Here is a 22,935-nt window from a genome sequence, read left to right on the forward strand (position 1 = left end):
AAAACAATTAAGGATAAAGTAATAGGATATGAATTTGCTGAACCAATTTTCAAAAAGGGATACAAAAAAGGGAGGCGTGAGGAAGTCAGGAAAATAAGTTAATCAAAGATGAGAAATTAAAAAAGAGGGATTTGTGTTTTTCTTTTTTGTGCACTTATTTGTTTTTTCTTTTTCTTCCTTTTTTCCCCTTGCTAGGTTAAATGTTTGTATTTTTCTATTGCGTAACTTTTTATTGTTGTGTTTTATATTTTTTTGTGCTTTCATTGTTCTCTGTTTGTTGTTTTGGAATTTCCCTATTGTTAAAACTTAATAAAATATTATTATTAAAAAAAACAACGTTTCAGGAAAACACATTCTAAACTTCCTAAGGGGAAATCACGTTGGCCAAAGATGGGACTCAACAGCGCCATCCAGTGTCACAGTGTTATAACGCATCTAAAACACTTTTTCTTTACCAACGTAGCTGAGTCCTAGATGTTTAGGTTCATAACTGGCATCTCCTGTTAGAAGAATCAAATAGCAAAATATATTAAAGGCCTCTGCCAAAGATTCTGGAGAGCCACTGCCAATCAGAGTTTACAGTACTGGAGTGGATGGACAAATAGCCTGATCTGGTACAAGGCAGTTTCCAATGTTCTTAAGTTCAGGGCAAGGCGTGCTACAGAAAACTCATTAAGATGCACAAACAGGTGCAAACACGGCACTGTCACAGCCATTTATAAGGATTGGTTTGCTCATCTGCCTTGTTTTTCTTTTTCATAAGCATATGAAATTGCTGGATGAAAACTCATCACGTTACATCTTAATTACCTGAACTTGCAATTTGACCAACAGATGTGCCCCAAGCGGACATACTACAGTGGCCCCCATTTCAGCTCAACAATTACTGTAGTCCAAATCTGTGCTCTCAGATACTGGCCAGGCAATTTTAGCAAATTAAATGCTACGTGCTTTTGTACAATAGTGCACCAACACCTGTGATCTTCAGAAAGTGTCCTTTACTGAAACATCTTGTCTTGAGAAGAAGTGCTGCTTGATAAATCTAGCACGGAGTGTACAAGGATGCACTGCTGTCACTTTCACGCTACAACTTAAAACACTATGAACACCTATAAAGACTCCTTAAAATCAGCAGTGCTTCCTTTATTTAACTTTCATTTGCCAGTAATCAGTTTTAATGATGCAGCCAGAACCATATGTGCAGTTTTTACAACAAAAGTGGTTTGCCGACCATAAAAATGGTAGGCGTGAGAGAGCCATGTTGGCCTCCCTTAGAAAGAGCTCTTCCGTTTAATGGCAAACAATTTGCTTTTTATCTCTTCAATACTCCTGTTCCCTCACTTAGAGTCAAGAGACATAGCTGTTCCTGCTCCTGATTCATGTCTTTTCTGCCCCTCTTCCTCATAATATCTAACTTAAAACATTGTATGACGCAGCGGCATCACCAGGGATCCACAAATTTTGTCTCGTCTGGGTAGCCAACTCAAAATGTCTTTTTTTCCAGAAACACAAGGAAGACCAGGAACAATTCCTTGCTCCCCTCTGCAGCTCGGAGCTCAGAGTTGCAAAAAAAGGATCTCTATAGTATCAGTTGTTTTACAACAACCACCATATTTGGGGTGGTCTTAAATCATTCACATTCCCACCAGCAGTCAGAGGTTAAGGAACTGAAATACCTGACAAACTTGGCCAACTGGCACAGGCAACTCTACAATTTCATGATTTTATGCTGAGATTCCTGCATTGCAGGGGGTTGGACCAGATTTCTAAAAAGTCCTTGGGGTCCCTTCTAACTTCTAGATTCCACTTACCATATACAGAGTGGTCTCTCTCTCTCTTTTTAATTTAGCTATACGATTGGACTTCAAAACTGCCTCTCAGGCTGCAAACCTATACCCACATACCTGGGAGTAAGTCTCATTGTAAATAATGGGACTTCCATCCAAGGAGATATTTTATAGGATCGTACTGATAGTAACACAATTTGCCTACTGGTTTGCTTTAATTCTGATGCATATTTTCTCCCTTTTATTATTTTATTCCATCTTACACGAAAAGGTAAAATTGGGGGGGGGGAATCAGAGAGATCTGCTGCACAAGTTTTTGGGACAGCATCTTGGTTGTCCATCTCGCTTGGTTAGGAACATTCTCTGATTGTACACAGCTGCAATAGTGCTGGGTTTCATGTCTCAGTCAGGTCAGGGGTGGGATTACATGTTCTTTCTAGTGCCATGACTCTCTGACATATTCCACTCAAGCAAAAAGGAATCCATGCAGGTTTCAAGGAACACTGGCAAGATTGTTCGCAATCAGCATCCACCAAGACATTTCCCCCCCATTCTGAATTTCAGATATCACTGTAAAAAGATTCCACCACAGCACAGCATTCATAGGATATCTAATTAACACCTGAGGCAAGGTAGCTCAGCCCCATCAGGTAAAGTCGGCAAGAAGAATCCATTCTTAAAATATGGGTCCTGGAGAAAGATATTCTTGCGATCAATTCCATTTCTTTTTTAAGACCCTAAGGAGAAATTTGCAAGGGACTCGGCACACCTGAGTGCTGCAGGACTGCTGGAGCAAAACAGGTGTGGACTTTATCATCCACTTGGCAGGCGACCACTGACGCCCCAGATAAGAGCAGGATGTGCTTTAAGAGACAGAAGCTTGTAAAATGGACTTTTTGTTTTTAGAAATTTCTCACAACCTGGCCAGAAGAGCACCCACCAACCTGAGGTCGGGATTCACCATCAGCGCAATGTGGAACAATACACCATGTTTTTAGAAGTGCATCGCAATCTGAGCTGACAAGCATCAATCACCGTGTCATATATGGAAGCAATGCATTTATTATTAGACATCTCTCCCAATATCAGGGGCACGTGATACAGAAGGAGCAATGCTCAACAAGGGCACAGGGCTTCAGATGGTACAAGCTGACAGAAAGAAAGGGAGAGGGAGAAGGAGAAGGGAAGAAAGAAAGGGAGAATCACTGCTAGTAGTTTCATCATTTCCTCAAAAGGGAAAGCCAGCCTGGGTAAACACTTTAGGGATCTCACACACATCAGAGGCAGATAATCTCCTGCGTGAATTGGGAAGTATTGATGGACATGTGTGTATCCTCAGACATAAGGTAAAGGTACAGACATATATCATGATGGGTGGTAGGAAATGTAGCGTCCACAGAGAAGGAAGAATAGTGTGGGATAACAGCACTATCACACTGCCGGGTTGTGTGTAGACATACACACAGACACACAACAGCAGTAGGCTAGACTTTACACGGGTCTGCAAGACGGGCACAAATGCGTGTGCGCGCACGGAAGAGTAACAGGTGCAAAGGGCTGGCGCCGGCTCAAGTGACACTGAAATGCCGTGGGCAACTTCGAGGAGCTGGTAAACATCAGGGCGCCGCCGCCAGCCTAAGGCAATAAACCCCCTCAGCAAGAACACGCGAGCCGTTATGCCTATGCACGAGAAACGTGCGGGTGCAGCTGCGGGCACGCATGCGAGCCCTCGCACGTAGGGACAGACGGAGTTGCAAGAGGAACGCTGCATCCCAGCCTCATTGCATCTCCAGGCGATGCGCGCTGCAAACAAAGGGCAAAAGTCAAGAGGGGCATCTTCCTCGTCTCGAGGAACATCCCCTCGGAGCAGCCTCTCCCCAACTCACCTGTCGTCGTTCTGCCATCCCTGATCGCCCAACAACAAATCCCGGAACCTGTACCTCGGAGGAAGCGGGGGGACCTCGCTCTCCAGATCCACCATCCTGCCTTTAGGAGAGAGGGAAAGCAACCCTCTTGGCTGCAAGGTACCACCAGCAGAAGCAGCAGCCAGCAAGCAGACAAGACGGCGGCAGCAGCGACGCGTTTGGAACCGAGAGAGGAGAGGAGGCGCCGCCGGCGCTGCGGGGCTCTATCTTTTCCCCACAGGTGAGGCTGTAACTCCCCGCCACCTGCTGCGCGAGAGACCCTCCCCCTCCTCCAGCTCCCCCGCCCGGGCGTCTGAAATCGCAACAGGAGGCAAAGTAGGAGGGGGAAGAAACGCGCGCGCGCGCTCCCGCGTGCGTCTCAGCCAACCGGGCAGCGCCTTCCGAGGCACGCGCAGCTCCTTCCAGCCGACAACAAAAGGCTCGCCTTGCTCGCTCCTATCCTCTGCCAGCACCATCCCCAGCCAGCCATGCAAATGCCGTTTGGAGATGCCGCTGAGAGCGCAGCCAATCGGAGACCGCCCGGGTGGGGAAGCGGAGGTCGGTGACGTCGGCGGGAACCTCGGCCCGTCCACCAATAGCGAGCCTCGCTTCGTTAGCCGATGGAGGGCAGAGGGGGGTTTCCTCGCGCAGGCCAGAACTGAGCAAAGTGGCTGGGGGAGAAGCAGCCGGTCTGGAAGATGCGCTCAGGATAAACCTGCATCCAGTTCCATTAAGTTCTTTGAGATTATTCCCAAATTAATGAGTTTGCAGGGGGGGTTTTCCTCTCCTCTCAAACTGGATTTGCTCGTAGGATCATAGAACTGTAGAATTGGAAGGAATATCGGGGGTCAGCCCAACCGCAAGCAATGCAGGAATCTCAATATTCATGGCAGGTGGCCACCCAACCTCTGCTTTAAAATCTCCAAGGAACGAAAGTCCACCACCTCCCGAGGGAATCCGCTTCACTGCCGAACAGCTCCTCCTGTCAGGAAGTTCTTCCTGATGTTTAGTCAGAATCTCCTTTCTGCTGTGCCTTGAACAGCAGCTTCCTCGGCAGAAATGTGTGCATTTCTTTGCCTCTGTCACAAATGGTTCTTCTGGAAAAGGAGTTGCTGCTGAGAGCCATACAGTCCATTTGAAATTCAAGTCAAAACTCAACTACTTATACGTTTACATGTTTCTACATACAACTCAACAATCCTTAAATAAAGAACTGTTTAATTTCCCTAATGCAAAATTCCAGTATATAGGAAACAAATGCCACCGGGGTCGGGGAGGAAATCATTGTGCCTTGTGCCAGTTTCTGCAATGAAGCATTTTTTACTTTATCTGCTTACACAGTAACCAATGTTCTAAATAAGGATTCTCTGGTTGTCAAGATCTGTTGCTGTTTTCCCTTAAGGAGCAAAGGCAATTTAACAACACGGGTTAATGCAGCAAATTAAACAACAACAGCAACAACCCTAACCTTTGTTATTTGATTTTATGTGTGAAACTTGAGTCTAATAACTTGGACATTTTGCATAATATAGAAATCTGCATTCATTCTGTCACATTTTCAACATCTGAAAATATTAGTTCAATAAATCCTGTTTGTTCTTTCAGCAGTCATACACTATATAAACAATTTCTAAAACTGGGTCTCTTTCAGAGAAGTGCTTATTTAGCTCTTATGTTATCTGCCAAGTCCTTCCTACAGTAGCTCAAAGAGAAGCTGCTGAATTGCAACTCATTACCAAACTTAAAACCATGGAGAGACCTGGTCTGAACAAAGACATTGGATTCTTATCTCATTATACATGACAAAGCCATTTTTCACCTTCTCACCCCTTACTTTTTCCTGTAAGACCTATTGCAGTCGTTAAGAGTCGTCAACAGGCTCTTCACAGCTATCTGCCAATCACCCATTCCCACCACCCTTCTGAGTAATACCCCTCCCCACCTTCTCACTATATAGAAGGATCTGGCAACTTCTATTTCAGTGTATCTGAAGAAGTGTGCATGCACACGAAAGCTCATACCAAGAACTAACTTAGTTGGTCTTTAAGGTGCTACTGGAAGGAATTTTTTTTTGTTTTGACTATGGCAGACCAACACGGCTACCTATCTGTCAAAGAGAACAGTAGTTGTTCTCTCCCCAAATCACCTTGTAGAATTCCCATTAAAAAAAAAAAATCTTACTGTTTGATAAACACGAGACTATATTGTTACAGGCCACTGCAGTCTCTGCCTAGATGCTGGGAGTCTTGGCACTTAATCAGGGTTTGTGTTTCCTTCGGAAAATTAAGGCACTACAGAGGATATAATGTCTTTATGAAATAAGTCTTTACTCAACTCCCCCTTCCATTTACATCACCCCCACCCCAACCCTGCCAATCTCCCTTTCAGAAGCCACCTGCAAAAGACACATTTCCCTTTGGTAACATCAGGCCCCCGTAACCCTGGCAACCTCCTGCTTCTTCCTTCTGTCTCTGCCCATTAAGTATTTGCCTTGTCAATCACCTTAATGGCCGGGTGCTCTCCTCTCTTTGTCTCTTAATGGCACCTCTGTGAGACGATTTCCTGAACAGGAAAACTGGAATATCCTGTATTTTTGCAGGGTGCCTGGCATCTTCCCTTACTATTCCAAATATTAGCTAAATTATAACATTTACTAATTTAAGAATTTAGGAGGATCTGCTCCCCCCAAGAAACCTCATAGCAATATGTTTTTACACACGTAGGAGCCAACTCCTAGGGGCCGAGTTCCCTTCAGTCCCCAAATAAAATATTTGAAGTGGGCTGCCCCCCCCCCAGTTGATTGGCTTTTCTATTCAAATAGTGTGCGTGCACTGCATCATGTGATTGATTATGCGGGACGGGGCTCATCTGGGCCTCCCCATATATTGTATTTCAAGTTGACAGTGCTGGTTACAAGCCACCCCAATCTCCACAATTGGTGTCAGATTCCAGGGGTCCAGGATCTGTGTATTCTTTGGAGATGAGTCACATCAGAGACTCTGGTGTCTTTATGATATATGGTTTATTTACACATATCTACAATGTGTGTCTAAGGGGCACGGGTGGCGCTGTGGTCTAAACCACAGAGCCTAGGGCTTGCCAATCAGAAGGTCGGCAGTTTGAATCCCCGCCACGGGGTGAGCTCCCGTTGCTCAGTCCCTGCTCCTGCCAACATAGCAGTTCAAAAGCACGTCAAAGTGCAAGTAGATAAATAGGTACCACTCCGGCGGGAAGGTAAACGGCACTTCCGTGCGCTGCTCTGGTTCGCCAGAAGTGGCTTAGTCCTGCTGGCCACATGACCCAGAAGCTGTACGCCGGCTCCCTCGGCCAATAAAGCAAGATGAGCGCCGCAACCCCAGAATCATCCGTGAATGGACCTAATGGTCAGGGGTACCTTGTGGAACGCTCTGTCACAAGAAACTAGGGCCCTGCAGGACTTGACATCTTTCCGCAGGGCCTGCAAGACAGAGCTGTTCCACCAGGCCTTTGGTCAGGGCACAGCCTGACTCCCTCCTTTGGCAATCTTCACAGAATTCCAGCCCAATGGTTGCCATCAATTTGATTTGAATTAATTTTATATGTAATGGTTTTAGAATGTTGTATTATTTTATTGTTGTTAGCCACCCTGAGCCCGGCTTCGGCTGGGGAGGGCGGGGTATAAATAAAATTTATTATTATTATTATTATTATTATTATTATTATTATTATTATTATTATCACCTTTACAATGTGTGTCTAGATGAAGAGAATTTAAAGCATTCATACTCCAAGAGGGCCTCTTGTATATCCCATAGGTGCAGCAGACTTAGGGCTCAGAACAGATAAATCAGCCATGCCTTCTGTCTCTTTGTTGAAGCCTGTCACAGGCAGCTCCCCTGGGCTCCTCTCCTTCTTCTTTGTCACGGCTAACCCAGTGAAACAATTTCCCTCCAGCCCACCTCATCCCAACTGAAACCCTAAGCCCTTTTTGCCTCTGCCCCCTAACAGAAGCTGGAGAAGGGGCTCCACACACCCCTTGCTGTCTGACATTGAATGTCCCGACGACCCATCAAAATATGTGACCGGTCTTTGTCCCCCAATGGTCCACACTCAGCTAGAAATCAGCAAGCTGGCCTGGCTTCTTAACATAAACTTAATCCCGGAGCCTCCAACCTTGTTAAGCCTAACTTTAATTGGACCCAGGAATTTAGGGTGCCCTGCAACCCACAAACTCATAGCATCTTCTAATTCCCTTGTCAAAGTTGCTTCAAAATGAGTTAGTTCCCTGAGTTGGCTTATTCCCAATTCTTGCACAATTAAATGTCTAATCTGGCTACTTCCATGGTAACAATATTTTCAATCAAGATGTTCTCTTGAAAACAAACCTGTTTTTGCAACCCAGTTCTTATCATTTTTTTCTTTCCCTGTTGCTTGAAATCTCTCCTCGTCTTGTCAGATAACTGAGGCTAGAGGTGAATTATCAGCCATTACTTTCTTTTTCTACTTATTTGTTACCTGCCCTTGGACAAATCTGAACCTATTCTGTTTTCTGCCAAGGAAGAGTATCCAGTTGGAGGGTGTCAGTTTGAAAGGCAAGTTGAAACCTACATTCTAGTACCAGAATTTCCATTTTACTAAGGAGGAAAGGAGAGGGGGAAAGAGAGGGGGGGCAGATCTGTGTGAATTTCCATTCAATGTTTACTTCCCAGTACTCCAGCAAAGGTGGTCTTTCTGTCCTCCAACTGCCCCCACATAGCCCCCCCCCCCAGCTTGCCTTGGCTGTTTGTTTTTCTTTTCTTCCTTTTTTAATTGATTCTTATTGTTGCAATATTTCTGTGTGAACTGTTTTGTGAGGTATGCTGAAAAGCAGTGTATATATATATATATATTTTTAAATAAAAATAGTCTTTAAATTTCTTCCAATCTTCTTCCACTGACTCTTCTCCCTGATCTCGGATTCTGCCAGTCATTTCCGCCAATTCCATGTAGTCCATCAGCAGTGTATAAACACCTTAAATGAAGAATACATTGCTTTGTAGTGACCAGGCTGATAATATGTGCACTATGGTGGTGGGGGGGGGGGGAATAAAGACCCATAGCTGAAGAGAAATTGCCACACTGTTCTATGCTGCTCATCCCCCTGTGGCACTTGAGTTTATTTTATTCCTACAAAATCTGTTTTGCTGCAGTAAACCCCCAGTTCCTCTATTCGATCATTTCCGTAAGCAGCCCATAAGCAGCCCACACAAACATAAAAGATTGCTGTTTTTAGCTTCCCATGCTTTCATACACCACACAGCAGAATTGTGTTGTTTCATGAAGCCATTCCCCTGTTCCCTGTTAGTCTGTGAACAAAGATTTGAGTTCATCTATTTACCAGAGGTCAGGAACCAGGGGAATGGCTTTCATAAAGCATCGCCGTGTTGTTATGGCTTATACAAGATTACTTTAGTGGGCAAGAAAAGAGTCAGGTTTGGATAAGTGCAATTTTCTGGAAACCACTCCCTAGAGTTCTTGCTCTACAATTAATCTGAGGGGGGAATGGACACAGCAAAGTGACACTATAGTTGTGGAATGCTCTTAGGAACCAAGGCACAGCTACTTGACATTTCCGTGTTGCAATGATTCTGGGCTTCTTCTCAAGGCTGCTGTCATTTTACAGTGTGCAGACTTCATAAAAGGAGCTCACAGCCTTTTGGGTATGGACATTTAGGTCCCATTTCTTTCTGCAAATCCAGTCAGTCTTGCACAAAGAATGGCTTGTATCACCTTTTTGCTGTGTTTGAATGCATTATATTAAAAATGCTTGCAGAGAGGGTTGCATTAGGGCCGGAGTGTTTTGTCTGTAGATATGGCAAGGTGTATGTATGCTAACTGATGGCTGACCCAGGAAATCTTAGCTGCAGACCTCTCACAGCAGAAACCTCAGAACTCAGCCTCTTAGGCAGTCCGTAGAGTCTGCAGTAGTAGTAGCTCAGTTCCAAGATGATGAGACAAGCAAGTTGATAGGATCTCTTTTTCTGGGATCAGAGAGAGGAAAGTTTATTGAACTGCGTTTAAGACTTAAAGAAGGCAGGAACACATTGCTTGCTTATTGAAGAGCAATGTGTTCCTTTGTATCTTATAATGTTCATTTGTAACTATTTTAAGTTTGTTCTGCACTAAAGCTTTGAAACTCATTCTTGTGGTGGAGAGCACTGATGTCAGATCAGAGATTCTCTTTGCAGGAACTCTAACACTTTCCCCCAAGAAAACACTCGGAGTTTTGTATTGTTCCAGAATTGCTTTATGGTCCTGAAGGCTTTGGGCTGAAAAGTTGCGATGTTGTTTTACCATTAAAATGAGGCAAAATTGAAAACCTCTCAGTCTTCTTCTTTGGATCATACCTGATGTCATTGTCTATGCAAGGGACATGGGACTTTTCTAGGATGCTCAGAAATTGGAAATCACATGTCCAATACCATTTTAGACCTTAAAATGTCTTGAATGACAAATTCAGTGGTCAGCTAGCCTAGAAGCATGGTTTGTCAATCAGAGCATTTGGGGGCACTTATACCACTGATTAAAAACATATTTATGTTGCTATTTTGCTGATTTTGTTTTACTGCCAGTATTGCTGAGAAAATCACTTTATCTGGTCTTTTGTTAATGCAAGCTCAAGCAAGGCGCTAGAATAGGTAGTTCCATAATTAAGTTGCTGACTGCAGCATCGTTCTGCCTGGGGAATGAAAAAAATGATTAGCAAAGTTTTTCTGTGGTGTGCTAGATACTTAATATAGCCGATGTTTCCTCCTTTGGACAGTGAGCACATAACTTGCCCTTGTTTCAAACTAATACTTGATAGAAACTGTCAAAGCTGAGGAATAAGCAGCTGTCAGATGGAAGCCAGACCCAGGGAACCAATTGGCTGCATACGCAACCATATTTAAAGCATCTTTCTCCTCCCTAAGAATCCTGGAAACTGCAGTTTGTTAGGGGTGCTAGGAATTATAGCTTTGTGAGAGGTAAACTCATTTTCTCAGGATTCTTCTTCGAGGAGGGTTGCTGTTTTCGTTTTTGGTTATTTATTTAATTTCTATGCTGCTCTTCATCTGTGGATGACAAAGCAGCTTACTGTATAAAAAGACGAAAATACATAACATAGTAACAAACAAACAAAATAGCCCCTCCAGCTACACACAGAGTTTAAAAAGCCATAGATAGTCAGCCAAAGGCATGAGAGAAGAGGAATGTTTTTGCTTGGTCCTTTAAAAAATGTAACAAAGGCACTAGGCACTGAGGAAAGCATTCCGCAAATGGGGAGCCACCACAGAAAAGGCCCATTCTCATGTTGCAGCCCTCTGGGTCTCTCATGGAGGTGGCACATGAAGAAGGGCCTCAGATTATTATCACAGGGTCCAGGGATGATCATAAGGTGAAAGGCAGTCCTTGAGGTATTGTGGGTTGTATGCTTTTAATGTGTTTTGAATGTAGGGGTGCATGCAGCCTGAAATAAACGAGAGCCAGGAAGCCTGTTGTTGCTTTGGCGAAATCCCAGTCCAAGCAGAAAGCCCTTTGTAGCCCTCCCTGTCTAGAGAAAGCCCAACGGCCACCTTAAATGTTAGCCCACAGCATCAGAATACTTTTTAACCCTAGAAACAGTGGTAACCAAAACTCTTCCTCCCATAGAGTACTTGCAAATTGCTGAGGGTCTTAGCAGACCACTTAAAGATTTGCCTGACTGTTGTGGCAATAGTGGTGCACTGCAGTTGCAGTGCTGTATGATTTTTTATTGTATTTTTACAGATGTGCCATGGACCACCTGAATGAAGCTCACGGACCATTGGTGGTCTGTGGGCCACAGTTTGGGAATCCCTGCCCTAGAAGCTGCTCCAAACCACCCTTCTAATCACATGCAGCAGCTGTACACAAAGCCAAGAGTCCCCAGTTCTGGTGTTTGTGGCTCTGTCCTGGCAGGAATTTAACAAGAGCAAAATGGTTTCAGCAGTAGGTGCGCATGTATTAATTCACCACATTGATGAGACATTATCTGAACACAATTTAGGGCTGTGTTATTAGCTGCCTCAACCCAATCAGTTGTGTGCCCTTTCCTTCTTGATAATGATACACATCTCAGAGGAGGGCTGTTCTTCATTTCTTCATCTGCACTGATCTCTTTTCCTGAGCATAAACCACACTTGGTTGGGTTCCCATGCTTCCATCTTGAATGTTAATGGAGTCCAGTCTGATTTATGTGCTCTTGAATCGTTCCAGTTCAGGTTTTATACAATGCTCACGAGGTCTAGAAATGAGGCCCTGAGGCAGCTGAGGAGAAGAGATTTCTGCTGGGCTTTTCTCAAGCCTAATGTTTGTTCTAAATAAACTGGTTTGGTCACCATCCGTCTTGTAAAGAGTACATCTTATAGACAGTGATGACAAGAAGACTATGAACTTATGCCCAGCATTGCATGGACTTTCCGAGACAGACTGAGGTCTACCTCACAGACCGAAGTCTCCTCATCCCGACTGATAAGAGAATAAGGGTGTGAGCCTTCTTTTACTTCCTCGCCCTGCTTCGTATAAGACCAACAATAGAAAACGAGAGCTGCTGTTGTTGCTATCCTTGCCTTTCCCCCATATGAAGTTCACGATTCTCACACAAGCCTGGGGCCTGGCTGTGATGATAGATTGGGCAAGAGGTGTGGGACACAACATAATGTTTGAAGACTGGGAAAGACTGCGGAAGAAAGGGGTTAAGTTCACTGCATGTACAGTGTTAAAGGAAAATATCATGAAAATGATGTATAGATGGTATTTGACTCCTGTAAAATTAGCAAAGATATACCACAACAGTGATAACCTATGTTGGAAATGCAAAAAAAAAGAGGGTACCTTTTATCATATGTGGTGGACCTGCCCCAAGGTGAAAGACTTCTGGGAGAAGATTTATAACGAATTGAAAAAAATGTTGAAATATACATTTATTAAGAAACCAGAGGCCTTTCTTCTTGGAATAACAGGTTTGGAATTGCCCCAAAAAGGTGTTAAATTATTTTTGTATGCCACAACTGCAGCAAGAATTTTGTTAGCGAAGAATTGGAAAATACAAGAAGTACCAACAGTGGAAGATTGGCAGATGAAGATGATGGATTTTTCGGAACTAGCTGACCTGACTGGAAGAGTCCGTGACCAGAAGGAGGAGGAGTAACAGGAGGAATGGAGGAAATTTAAAGACTATTTAGCTAAATATGTTAAGATAATTTAAATTGGAAAGCTTGCAAATACCAGATAGGCTTAGGATTTAAATATGTAATGTGTTGAATTAATATGTTTAAATGCTGAATTTGTTAGAAAGAAAGGGGTTAAGTGATGAAGTTAATTTTAAGAGAATATTGGTACTGAAAACCGTTAAAAAATATATATATTGAAATTCAGCCAGGGGGATACGAGGAAGTCACTTAACAATGATACTAAGATTGGTTTAAATAAGGTAATGATTTATGTTTGTTTTTTGATTTTTTGGAAAATCAATAAAAAAAATTGAAAAAAGCAACAACAAAGCCTGGGACCTGGCTGAGTTAAATGGCACCAGAGGCTGTAACTTGTGTTCCCTGCTATGGAAACAGACTGCTCTCCTTCCGCATTGTGCATTTGACAACTTTATCACCCTCACAGACGCAGGAGGTGATGGTTATAATGATGGAGACACTGACAAAGGATTTTTCTCCAAAGAAATACTCTGATTTTGAGATGTATAAGTTCCAGCAAGCTAGACAGAAGGAAGAAGAATGCATGAATGAGACACCCACCTGTTTCCTAGGAATTCAACAAGATTGATAGGGTGCTGCAAGCTAATATATTTCAAGGATGCCTCTGCCCATGCCTCAAGAGGCTACTACTGAAGAATGCTTTACTGCAGATTCTTTACTGTTCACATAAGTCTTATCCTGCTTTAACCAGACTCCTAAAAGCTGTTGTTCTCAATAACATGCACAGGTCAAATGCAGGACAAATGTGGACATAAATAAAATGCACTAAGAATGTAAAAGCAAGGCATACAAGACACCCCCGGTCAAACAGGTTTTGCAGACATTTGAAACAAACAAACCAAACCTGTACCCCCATTGTTCACAGCAGGCATGGCCAAACTTGGCCCTCCAGCTGTTTTGGGACTACAATTCCCATCACCCCTGACCACTGGTCCTGTTAGCTAGGGATGATGGGAGTTGTAGTCCCAAAACAGCTGGAGGACCAAGTTTGGCCATGTCTGGTTCATAGACTGCAAGTCTGTCAACTATCTGTCACATCATCCTCACCTATGGGTGTTTCCTAGTATCAAGACAACACTAAGGTGGCAATCCTATAGCAAGATCTGCTAGGAAAGTGGCCTCTTTTGTGGTAAAGGTCTCTAGCCTCAGGAAAATATATTTGGAATTGATTTCAGACAACTCTGATGGAGATTCCGAGTTCTCAGGGTAGAAATTCATTTTGACATGTAAATCTACTTTTTTATTTCATTATAGTAGTGTTAAGCAAATATAAAATCCTGTGCCATGTATGCTTATGCAGCATTTTAAATGATTTTTTTTTAAATGTGGCGTTTGTATGCATTTTATATTGTTCTCTTTTGATATTGCCTGCAGTCTAATTCAATAAATACTATTCTACTCTGTTCTTATCTATGAAACTAAGCATGCTACCTTTATTAGCTAATCTACTAGCCTTCCTCTGAATTCCTTATCCAAGCCATCTGTTATTTTCTCTCGAGTTTGGAAATGTGCCACAGGCGCATTATGAGGAAAAGTTCTGACCTCATTCATGACTCTAAACTGACTTCATGGAAGCCTTTGGATTACTTATCTAAATCATTTGGTTTTGGTTTTCCAATGTAGGCAGGTACTCCAGGTGTAAATGACGGAAAGTCCTGCCCTTAATTAAAAAGGGCAGAGATAAAATCATGACAGAGATTCATTCTCATCTTCAGTCTCCTGAAGGAGGCATACAAAGCACCATCCAACCACCTTAGGGACTCCACTCTGGATTTGTGTTGGGTTTACTCCTTAGCCTTTTCTTCTCCCAAAGACATCCAGCAAGGTAGCAGAGGTTTTGGATCAGAGTTTTCCTTCTCCTACATGGACTACCCAAGTTGGCAAGCCCCATCTGCCCCACACTTCCCTCTACAGCTTCTTCAGAAACTGCCTTCTTGACCATTAGAACCTCTTTTGGCCTTGTCCACCCCCGTATAGTTAAAGCTATGGTTTTCCCAGTAGTGATATATGGAAGTGAGAGCTGGACCATAAAGAAAGCTGATCGCCGAAGAATTGATGCTTTTGAATTATGGTGCTGGAGGAGACTCTTGAGAGTCCCATGGACTGCAAGAAGATCAAACCTCTCCATTCTGAAGGAAATCAGCCCTGAGTGCTCACTGGAAGGACAGATCCTGAAGCTGAGGCTCCAATACTTTGGCCACATCATGAGAAGAGAAGACTCCCTGGAAAAGACCCTGATGTTGGGAAAGATGGAGTGCACAAGGAGAAGAGGACGACAGAGGATGAGATGGTTGGACAGTGTTCTCAAACAGTGGCGTAGCGTGGGTTGTCAGCACCCGGGGCAAGGCAAGTAATTTGCGCCCCCTAACCCGTGGATTTGCGCCCCCTAACCTGTGGATTTGCGCCCCCTAACCTGTGGATTTGCCCTAACCCCAGATGTTGCGCCCGGTGCGGCCGGCCCCCCCTGCACCCCCCACGCTACGCCACTGTTCTCAAAGCTACCAGCATGAGTTTGACCAAGTTGCGGGAGGCAGTGGAAGACAGGAGTGTCTGGTGTGCTCTGGTTCATGGACACGGCTAAACGACTGAACAGCAACAACTCAATCTACTGGAGCCTGTCTTCACATGCAGGGGAAGTCCTTAACTCATCAAGGGTTTAGGTAAAGGTAAAGAACCCCTGGACGGTTAAGTCCAGTCAAAGGCGACTATGGGGTGGGGCACTCATCTCGCTTTCAGGCCAAGGGAGCTGCTGTTTGTCCACAGACAGCTTTCCAGGTCATGTGGCCAGTATGACTATACCACTTCTGGCACAACAGAACACTGTGACAGAAACCAGAGCGCATGGAAACGCCATTTACCTTCCTGCCACAGCGGAACCTATTTATTTCCTTGTACTGGTGTGCTTTCGAACTGCTAGGTTGGCAGATGCTGGGACAGAGCAACGGGAGCTCACTCTGTAATGGGGATTCAAACCGCTGACCTTCTGATTGGCCAGCCCAAGAGGCTTGGTGGTTTAGACCACAGCACCACCCGTGTCTGATCAAGGCTTTGAGACCTATAAACTGCCCTCACCTGGTTCAGCCAGCTGGCCAGAGCTGTTCCCAGGATGTAGCCACTGTCACATGTGATCAGCTTCCAGGTGCCACAGGCGCAAACTGAATGCAGGGTGGGAACCTCCCCAGGAGGAGCACAAAATGCCCAATAATAATAATAATAATAATAATAATAATAATAATTTATTATTTATACCCCGCCCATCTGGCTGAGTCTCCCCATCCACTCTGGACGGCTCCCAATCAAGTGTTAAAAACAGTACAGCGTTAAATATTAAAAACTTCCCTGAACAGGGCTGCCTTCAGATGTCTTTTAAAGATAGGAAAGCTGCTTATTTCCTTCACATCTGAAGGGATGGTGTTCCACAGGGTGGGCGCCACTACCGAGAAGGCCCTGTCTGGTTCCCTGTAACCTCACTTCTCGCAATGAGGGAACCGCCAGAAGGCCCTGGGCGCTGGATCTCAGTGTCCGGGCTGAACGATGGAGGTGGAGACGCTTCTTCAGGTATACAGGACTGAGGCCGTTTAGGGCTTTAAATGTCAGCACCAACACTTTGAATTATGCTCGGAAACGTACTGGGAGCCAATGCAGATCTCTCAGAACTGGTGTTATGTGGTCCCGGCGGCCACTCCCAGTCACCAGTCTAGCTGCCGCATTCTGGATTAATTGCAGTTTCCGGGTCACCTTCAAAGGTAGCCCCACATAGAGCGCGTTGCAGTACTCCAAGTGGGAGATAACTAGAGCATGCACCACTCTGGCAAGACAGTCCATGGGCAGGTAGGATCTTAGCCTGCGTACCAGGTGGAGCTGGTAGACACCTGCCCTGGACACAGAATTAACCTGCACCTCTATGGACAGCTGTGAGTCCAAAATGACTTCCAGGCTGCGCACCTGGTCCTTCAGGGGCACAGTTACCCTATTCAGGACCAGGAAATCCCCCACACCTGCCCACCCCCAGTCCCCCAAAAACAGTACTTCTGTCTTGTCAGGATTCAACCTCAATCTGTTAGCCGCCATCCATCTTCCAACCGCCGTCAGGCACTCACACAGGACCTTCACCGCCTTCACTGGTTCTGATTTAAAGGAGAGGTAGAGCTGGGTGTCATCTGCATACTGATGAACACCCAGCCCAAACCCTACTAATGCTATTACCCCTGCTTTAACACCCCATAGGATGTTGATGTCTCAAACATTACATGTGGTGCTATACTACTGCAGGTGGGGGGGGGGGTGTTGGCGATGGCTCCTTAACTCTGTTTACTTTCTGCTTGCGTTTATTATCCAGACAAGGCTGTCAACCCTGAAGCAGCAAGGGGGCACTTGAAGTGGAGAACTGGTGGGTAGAGAAGCAATTAAACACAGAGAGACACATTTGCCTGTGCACATCGCTCCAGTGCGCTAGCTTGTCCCTCTTTTGACATCTGACTTTTGTTACAAACATATGCATGTAGTGCAGCGTGAAATTGTGCCTTGAGTGGAGAAGGTGGAACCAAGTGGATGGCTGGAAAACAATGTAATGGCAGGAACCTTTTTATCAACATACTTAGACAAGTGTGCCTAGCCCACAGATCCCTTCAAGGCCTTGACTTGATTGGTGTATTTTTTACCCTGGTTTTGTGTCTCTGGGAACACAAATCAGTTTACAAGAGGCGTCCTGGAATTCTGTAATAAGAGACTGGAAAGAGGATTCCTGATATATTCTACACATTTCTTTTCATTCTGGAAAATTCTTCTTATCCTCATTTATGTGTCCTCCTTATTTGCTTTCACTTGCTTAATGCAGGGTAGACAGTATATTTTATATCATGGTCTGACTCTTGAGTTTTCTTCCAAATGTAGAAAGCGCCACATCAATTTGAAATGATTATATAGTGTCATTTGAGCCCTTATGGGACCAATCTACCAGCATCCTTCCAAATCTGACCTCTATATCTTTACAGACCGATCTGTTCCCTGTATTTCTTCTCAAAACAACTACAGCTTGACATGCTGCCTATATTTATTCCCAGTTCTGGGAGCTCAGCCAGGAGGAAGACATGGTAGTGATGCATCACTTTTTAGAGTATTCGTAGGTTTTCAAACACATCATCTCTATAATGCTAGTTACAAAAAGCCTATAAGGTATATCCCCCAAATTGGCTTGCATAAGATTGTTCAAGTTCAAGACCGAGACTCAGAATTCACACTCTTACAGTGTAATCCCACCATTTCAACTCAGAAGTAAATCCTATAGAATTCAGTGGGGCTCCTAGGTAAGTGGAATTAGGATCTCATCCTTAGTCAATGTGGTGCCAGCTCAAAGGGATGAGAGCTTTCCATCAAGGCCAAAGTCAGTCAAAGTTTGGATGACTATCTGTCATGGATGCTTTAGACCAGTGTTCCCCAACCTTGGGCCTCCAGCTGTTTTTGGACTACAACTCCCATCATCCCTCGCTAGCAAGACCAGTGGTCAAGGATGATGGGAATTGTAGTCCAAAAACAGCTGGAGGCCCAAGGTTGGGGAACACTGCTTTAGTTGACATTCCTGTATTGCTGGGGGTTGGACGAGATGATCCTCAGGGTCCCTTCCAACTCCACAATTCTATGATACTATGAAACTACTCATCAAACTTCTGGGCGCTAGAGATGGGGCCTTTTCAGTGGTGTTTCAATATCTCTGAAACTTCCTCTGTCCTGAAAGAAGTACAGCTGTACCTTGGCTCCTGAACACCTTGGGAGTTGAACGTTCCAGCTCCCGAACAATCAAAAACCAGAAGTGAGTGTTCTGGTTTTCGAACGTTCTTTTGGAAGCCGAACATCTGGCGGGGCTTCCACGGCTTCTGATTGGCTGCAGAAAGTCCCTGCAGCCAATTGGAAGCCGTGCCTTGGAAGTCGAATGGACTTCCAGAACAGATTTCATTTGGCTTCCAAGGTACAACTGTATGTCTGTTAGCTTTTCAAACAACCTTAAACATGCTTTCATTTTAACCTGCGTTTTGGGGGGAAAGTGTCCCACTGGGCATGGAGTCGCCTGCGCAAACTCAAAACATATCCCACAATCCTGCAATGCTAAAGGGTCACCAAGGTGCTAAAATTATAACCCTTTGACATAAATTATAAAATGATCATAATGATTAATCATTAAATTGCAATATGATCCAACCTACTTTAAAAGCAGCAAAGCTGGAAAGAAAGTCGCTGCTGCTTTACAAATGCAAAATTATTATTGAACTACTGCATTGCCAAACTAGATTTAACCCAGACACTGCCTCGCAAACAAAGATTTTAAGGGGAATTCCCAGTGCACCAGAAGAGATTAGGAAATGATGTTTCTTTACTTCTTCAGAAAGCTGTTTTGGTTGAAAAGAAAGAATGCAGGGCAGCAGTCCCCTAAACTAACCTGTTGTCCCCTTGTATGGTGCTGTACGTCTTTCCGTCACCAGTGTTTGAAATACGGTTCAGCCACCAGTTTATCTGTCCTCTGTAGGTTGAAAGGGGAAGTTACCATCTTGTTGTTTGCCTCAGGCTACACAATATCTTGGGCTGGCCCTGCTGGAATGGAATGTGGTAGCCTCCTGCTTTTGAGATTTGAGGTGGTATCCTTGATGGCTTTGACCCCTTTTGCTGCTGTGCTCAAGTCTGCCAAAGTGCCCCTCTACAAAATTTGGCAGCATTTGAAAAGGGGGTGACAAAGCTGAGGAAGGCGTTTCTGATCAGGCCTACTCTGCATGGTTTTGAAATCAGAACTTCTAATGGAAAGTTGCACTTTCGTGATATTCCATGGGGATTTTCTGTTGTCTCTAGGCCTTTCGAAGTGATGGAGCTACATTAGGATAATGGCTGTTTCTGTTTACACCAGAGGCTTAAATAATCACTCAGTGCCTAAGTAATTATCATGTGAGGCATTTAACACTCAGCCTCTTTAGAGGTGATGTCTTTGGGAGTCTGCTGAACAGTATGCCACCACTTAACCATTCATAGGCTGTTAGTGCCAGGAAGAAAGACATTTAGAAGCTGGCTTTTCAGTCAACAATGAAGAGTTCTTCAAAAGAATGGAGAGTTTGTTGACAAATAACTCTTTTTAAAATAGTGTTTCTTATTAAACATCAGAAATAGTAATACATAAGCTTGTAGAGCATCCAGAGATTTATAATTTCAGTGTGCTATCAAAGCATTTTTTTTCCAACAAAGGTGTTTGGGTGTGGCTCTTTAACATCAAATATATCAATTTTGCCAGAAATGGTACATGCTGTTGCGACTCATTCCCACAACCAAAACATTTTGAAGAACCGACAGAATAAAGGTCTACCTCCCATTTTTTGGTCACCACCTGACTTATTATTATTATTATTATTATTATTATTATTATTATTATTATTAATTATTTATACCCGGCCCATCTGGCTGGGTTTCCCCAGCCACTCTGGGCGGCTTCCAACAAAACACTAAAATACAATAACCTATTAAACATTAAAAGCTTCCCTAAACAGGGCTGCCTTCAGATGTCTTCTAAAAGTTTGGTAGTTATTTTTCTCTTTGACATCTGGTGGGAGGGGTTTCCACAGGGTGGGTGCCACTACTGAGAAGGCCCTCTGCCTGGTTCCCTGTAACTTGGCTTCTCGCAGCGAGGGAACCGCCAGAAGGCCCTCGACGCTGGACCTTTATTATTAAAAGTCAGACCTGCCAGAATAAATAAATATTTCCAAATAATCACATTTCCCCAGCAACTGCTGGCAATGGCATGTCGCCAAAAACACAGGTCAGAGGCCTGGACTTAGCATATCTTGAAATGTATACTAAACCAAGAATGTGCTTAGCGCAGATTATAAGTGAAATTGTTTGGGGAGTTCCCTTCTATTCTAATACCATGATAAACTAACAAAAGGAAAGCCAAGTTCCTGTTCAACAACTGTTGACTTCAAATCAAAATCTTTTGCAGTTATTGCCATTGTCAGTACATAGCAATGCATCTCATGTGATTGTGGTAAGGTGGAATGCCAGTTGAACCAGTCTCAGGCTATTCATCACTGCCCTGCCTCATCACTGGCCTAATGAAAGTCACTATAGGAAGTGTAGAAAGTTTGGGTATTTGTTTCCCGTCCGACAATCAGATGTGTGACCAAGAGGCTGACCAAGAGGCTCCCTGACCAAGAGGTTGTCTTGAATCTTGATTCCTAGCCAAATTGGTCACCTATGGAGCTCCTGCCCATAAAAAAAGTGTTCCCAGGGCTTTGTTTTTGTTTAGTCGTTTAGTCGTGTCCGACTCTTCGTGACCCCATGGACCAGAGCACGCCAGGCACTTCTGTCTTCCACTGCCTCCCGCAGTTTGGTCAAACTCATGCTGGTAGCTTCGAGAACACCATCCAACCACCTCATCCTCAGTCATCCCCTTCTCCTTGTGCCCTCCATCTTTCCCAACATCAGGGTCTTTTGCAGGGAGTCTTCTCTTCTCATGAGGTGGTCAAAGTATTGGAGCCTCAGCTTCAGGATCTGTCCTTCCAGTGAGCATTCAGGGCTGATTTCCTTAAGAATGGAGAGGTTTGATCTTCTTGCAGTCCATGGGACTCTCAAGCGTCTCAGCCAAAACTCACCAGAACTCAGTTCTGTCACTTCTCAGGTGGGCGCCATTGCCATTCTAAGAGAATGAGGGAGGCATTCATGGTTGTTCCGGCACCTCTTTTTATATATATAAAAAATAGCACTGAGTGTTCCTCACCCTTCTCTTTGCCTAGGCTCTCCTGGGACCATGTAGGTCCACATTTTAGACCTTTCTGGATCTAGCTTGGTGCCTCCTGGCTTCTTTGGGATGGCAAAACAATGACTTGTTTGTAAGAAATAAAAATGTTGCTTTTTCATATTTTTCATAAAATGTCAAAAGAGGTAAAAAAAAAACCTAAATCATACATTGACCCATCCACATCCATAGTACTAGCATATCCACAAGCTTTCAGTTTTTTGTTTGTTTTTTTTTGTATACCACCCTGGACCCATATATTTCAGGACAGTTCACAACATAAAATCCTCAAAATACATAATAAAAACAAAAACAAAGGCAATCCAATTATGCCCCCTTCCACAACACATCTTAAAAGGTCATTAGATGTTTACTAGCAGAACTTGGCTTCAAATGCTACAATGTATTGTCGCACATATAGATAAACACATGCTGCTCCAAGTACAGTGGTACCTGGGGTTAAGAACTTAACTCGTTCCGAAGGTCCATTCTTAACCTGAAACTGTTCTTAACCTGAGGTACCACTTTAGCAAATGGGGCCTCCCACTGCTGCCATGCTGCTGGTGCGCGATTTCTGTCCTTATCCTGAAGCAAAGTTCTTAACCCGAGGTACTATTTCTGGGTTAGCGGAGTCTGTAACCTGAAGCGTCTGTAACCTGAGGTACCACTGTATATGGATTAAAGACTTAGCTAAAATTAAGCTATTGAGCTAAAAACCATAGCACCTTCTCCCCCATTTCTAGTCTATCTGCCTTAGTAACAAGGTAAAGGTACCTCTGACCGTTAGGTGCAGTCACGGACGACTCTGGGGTTGTAGCGCTCATCTCGCTTTACTGGCCAAGGGAGCCGGCGTACAGCTTCCGGGTCATGTGGCCAGCATGACTAAGCTGCTTCTGGCGAACCAGAGCAGCGCACAGAAACGCTGTATACCTTCCTGCTGGAGCGGTACCTATTTATCTACTTGCACTTTGACGTGCTTTCGAACTGCTAGGTTGGCAGGAGCAGGGACTAAGCAACGGGAGCTCACCCTGTCGCAGGGATTCAAACCGCCAACCTTCTGATCGACAAGCCCTAGTCTCTGTGGTTTTGACCACAGCGCCACCCGCGTCCCAATCTTCCTTATGTAGTATCAAATAATTTAACACCCCTCCTTTTAATTCACATTAAAAATGACACCTTATACGGTTTTACATTGAAGCTTTTTTCAATTCGCATAACCCATTTTCATGCAACATCTTGTGAGAACAGCA

General features: G+C 44.2%; 1 protein-coding gene across 8 annotated transcripts in view; it reads right to left on the bottom strand.

The window, feature by feature from the left end:
- Window positions 1-4,142, bottom strand: part of KCNT2 (potassium sodium-activated channel subfamily T member 2) — a 224,314-nt gene extending 220,172 nt beyond the window's left edge. For all 8 annotated transcript variants that reach the window (XM_028732539.2, XM_028732541.2, XM_028732538.2 and 5 more), the window contains exon 1: window positions 3,674-4,142. In XM_028732539.2, the coding sequence (XP_028588372.2) occupies window positions 3,674-3,768 (95 nt within the window). In that variant the 5' untranslated portion in view covers window positions 3,769-4,142. The remainder of the gene's footprint in view (window positions 1-3,673) is intronic.
- Between the last annotated feature and the right edge of the window lie 18,793 nt (window positions 4,143-22,935).

Source organism: Podarcis muralis, chromosome 5, assembly GCF_964188315.1.
Source record: "Podarcis muralis chromosome 5, rPodMur119.hap1.1, whole genome shotgun sequence".
NCBI lineage: Eukaryota > Metazoa > Chordata > Lepidosauria > Squamata > Lacertidae > Podarcis > Podarcis muralis.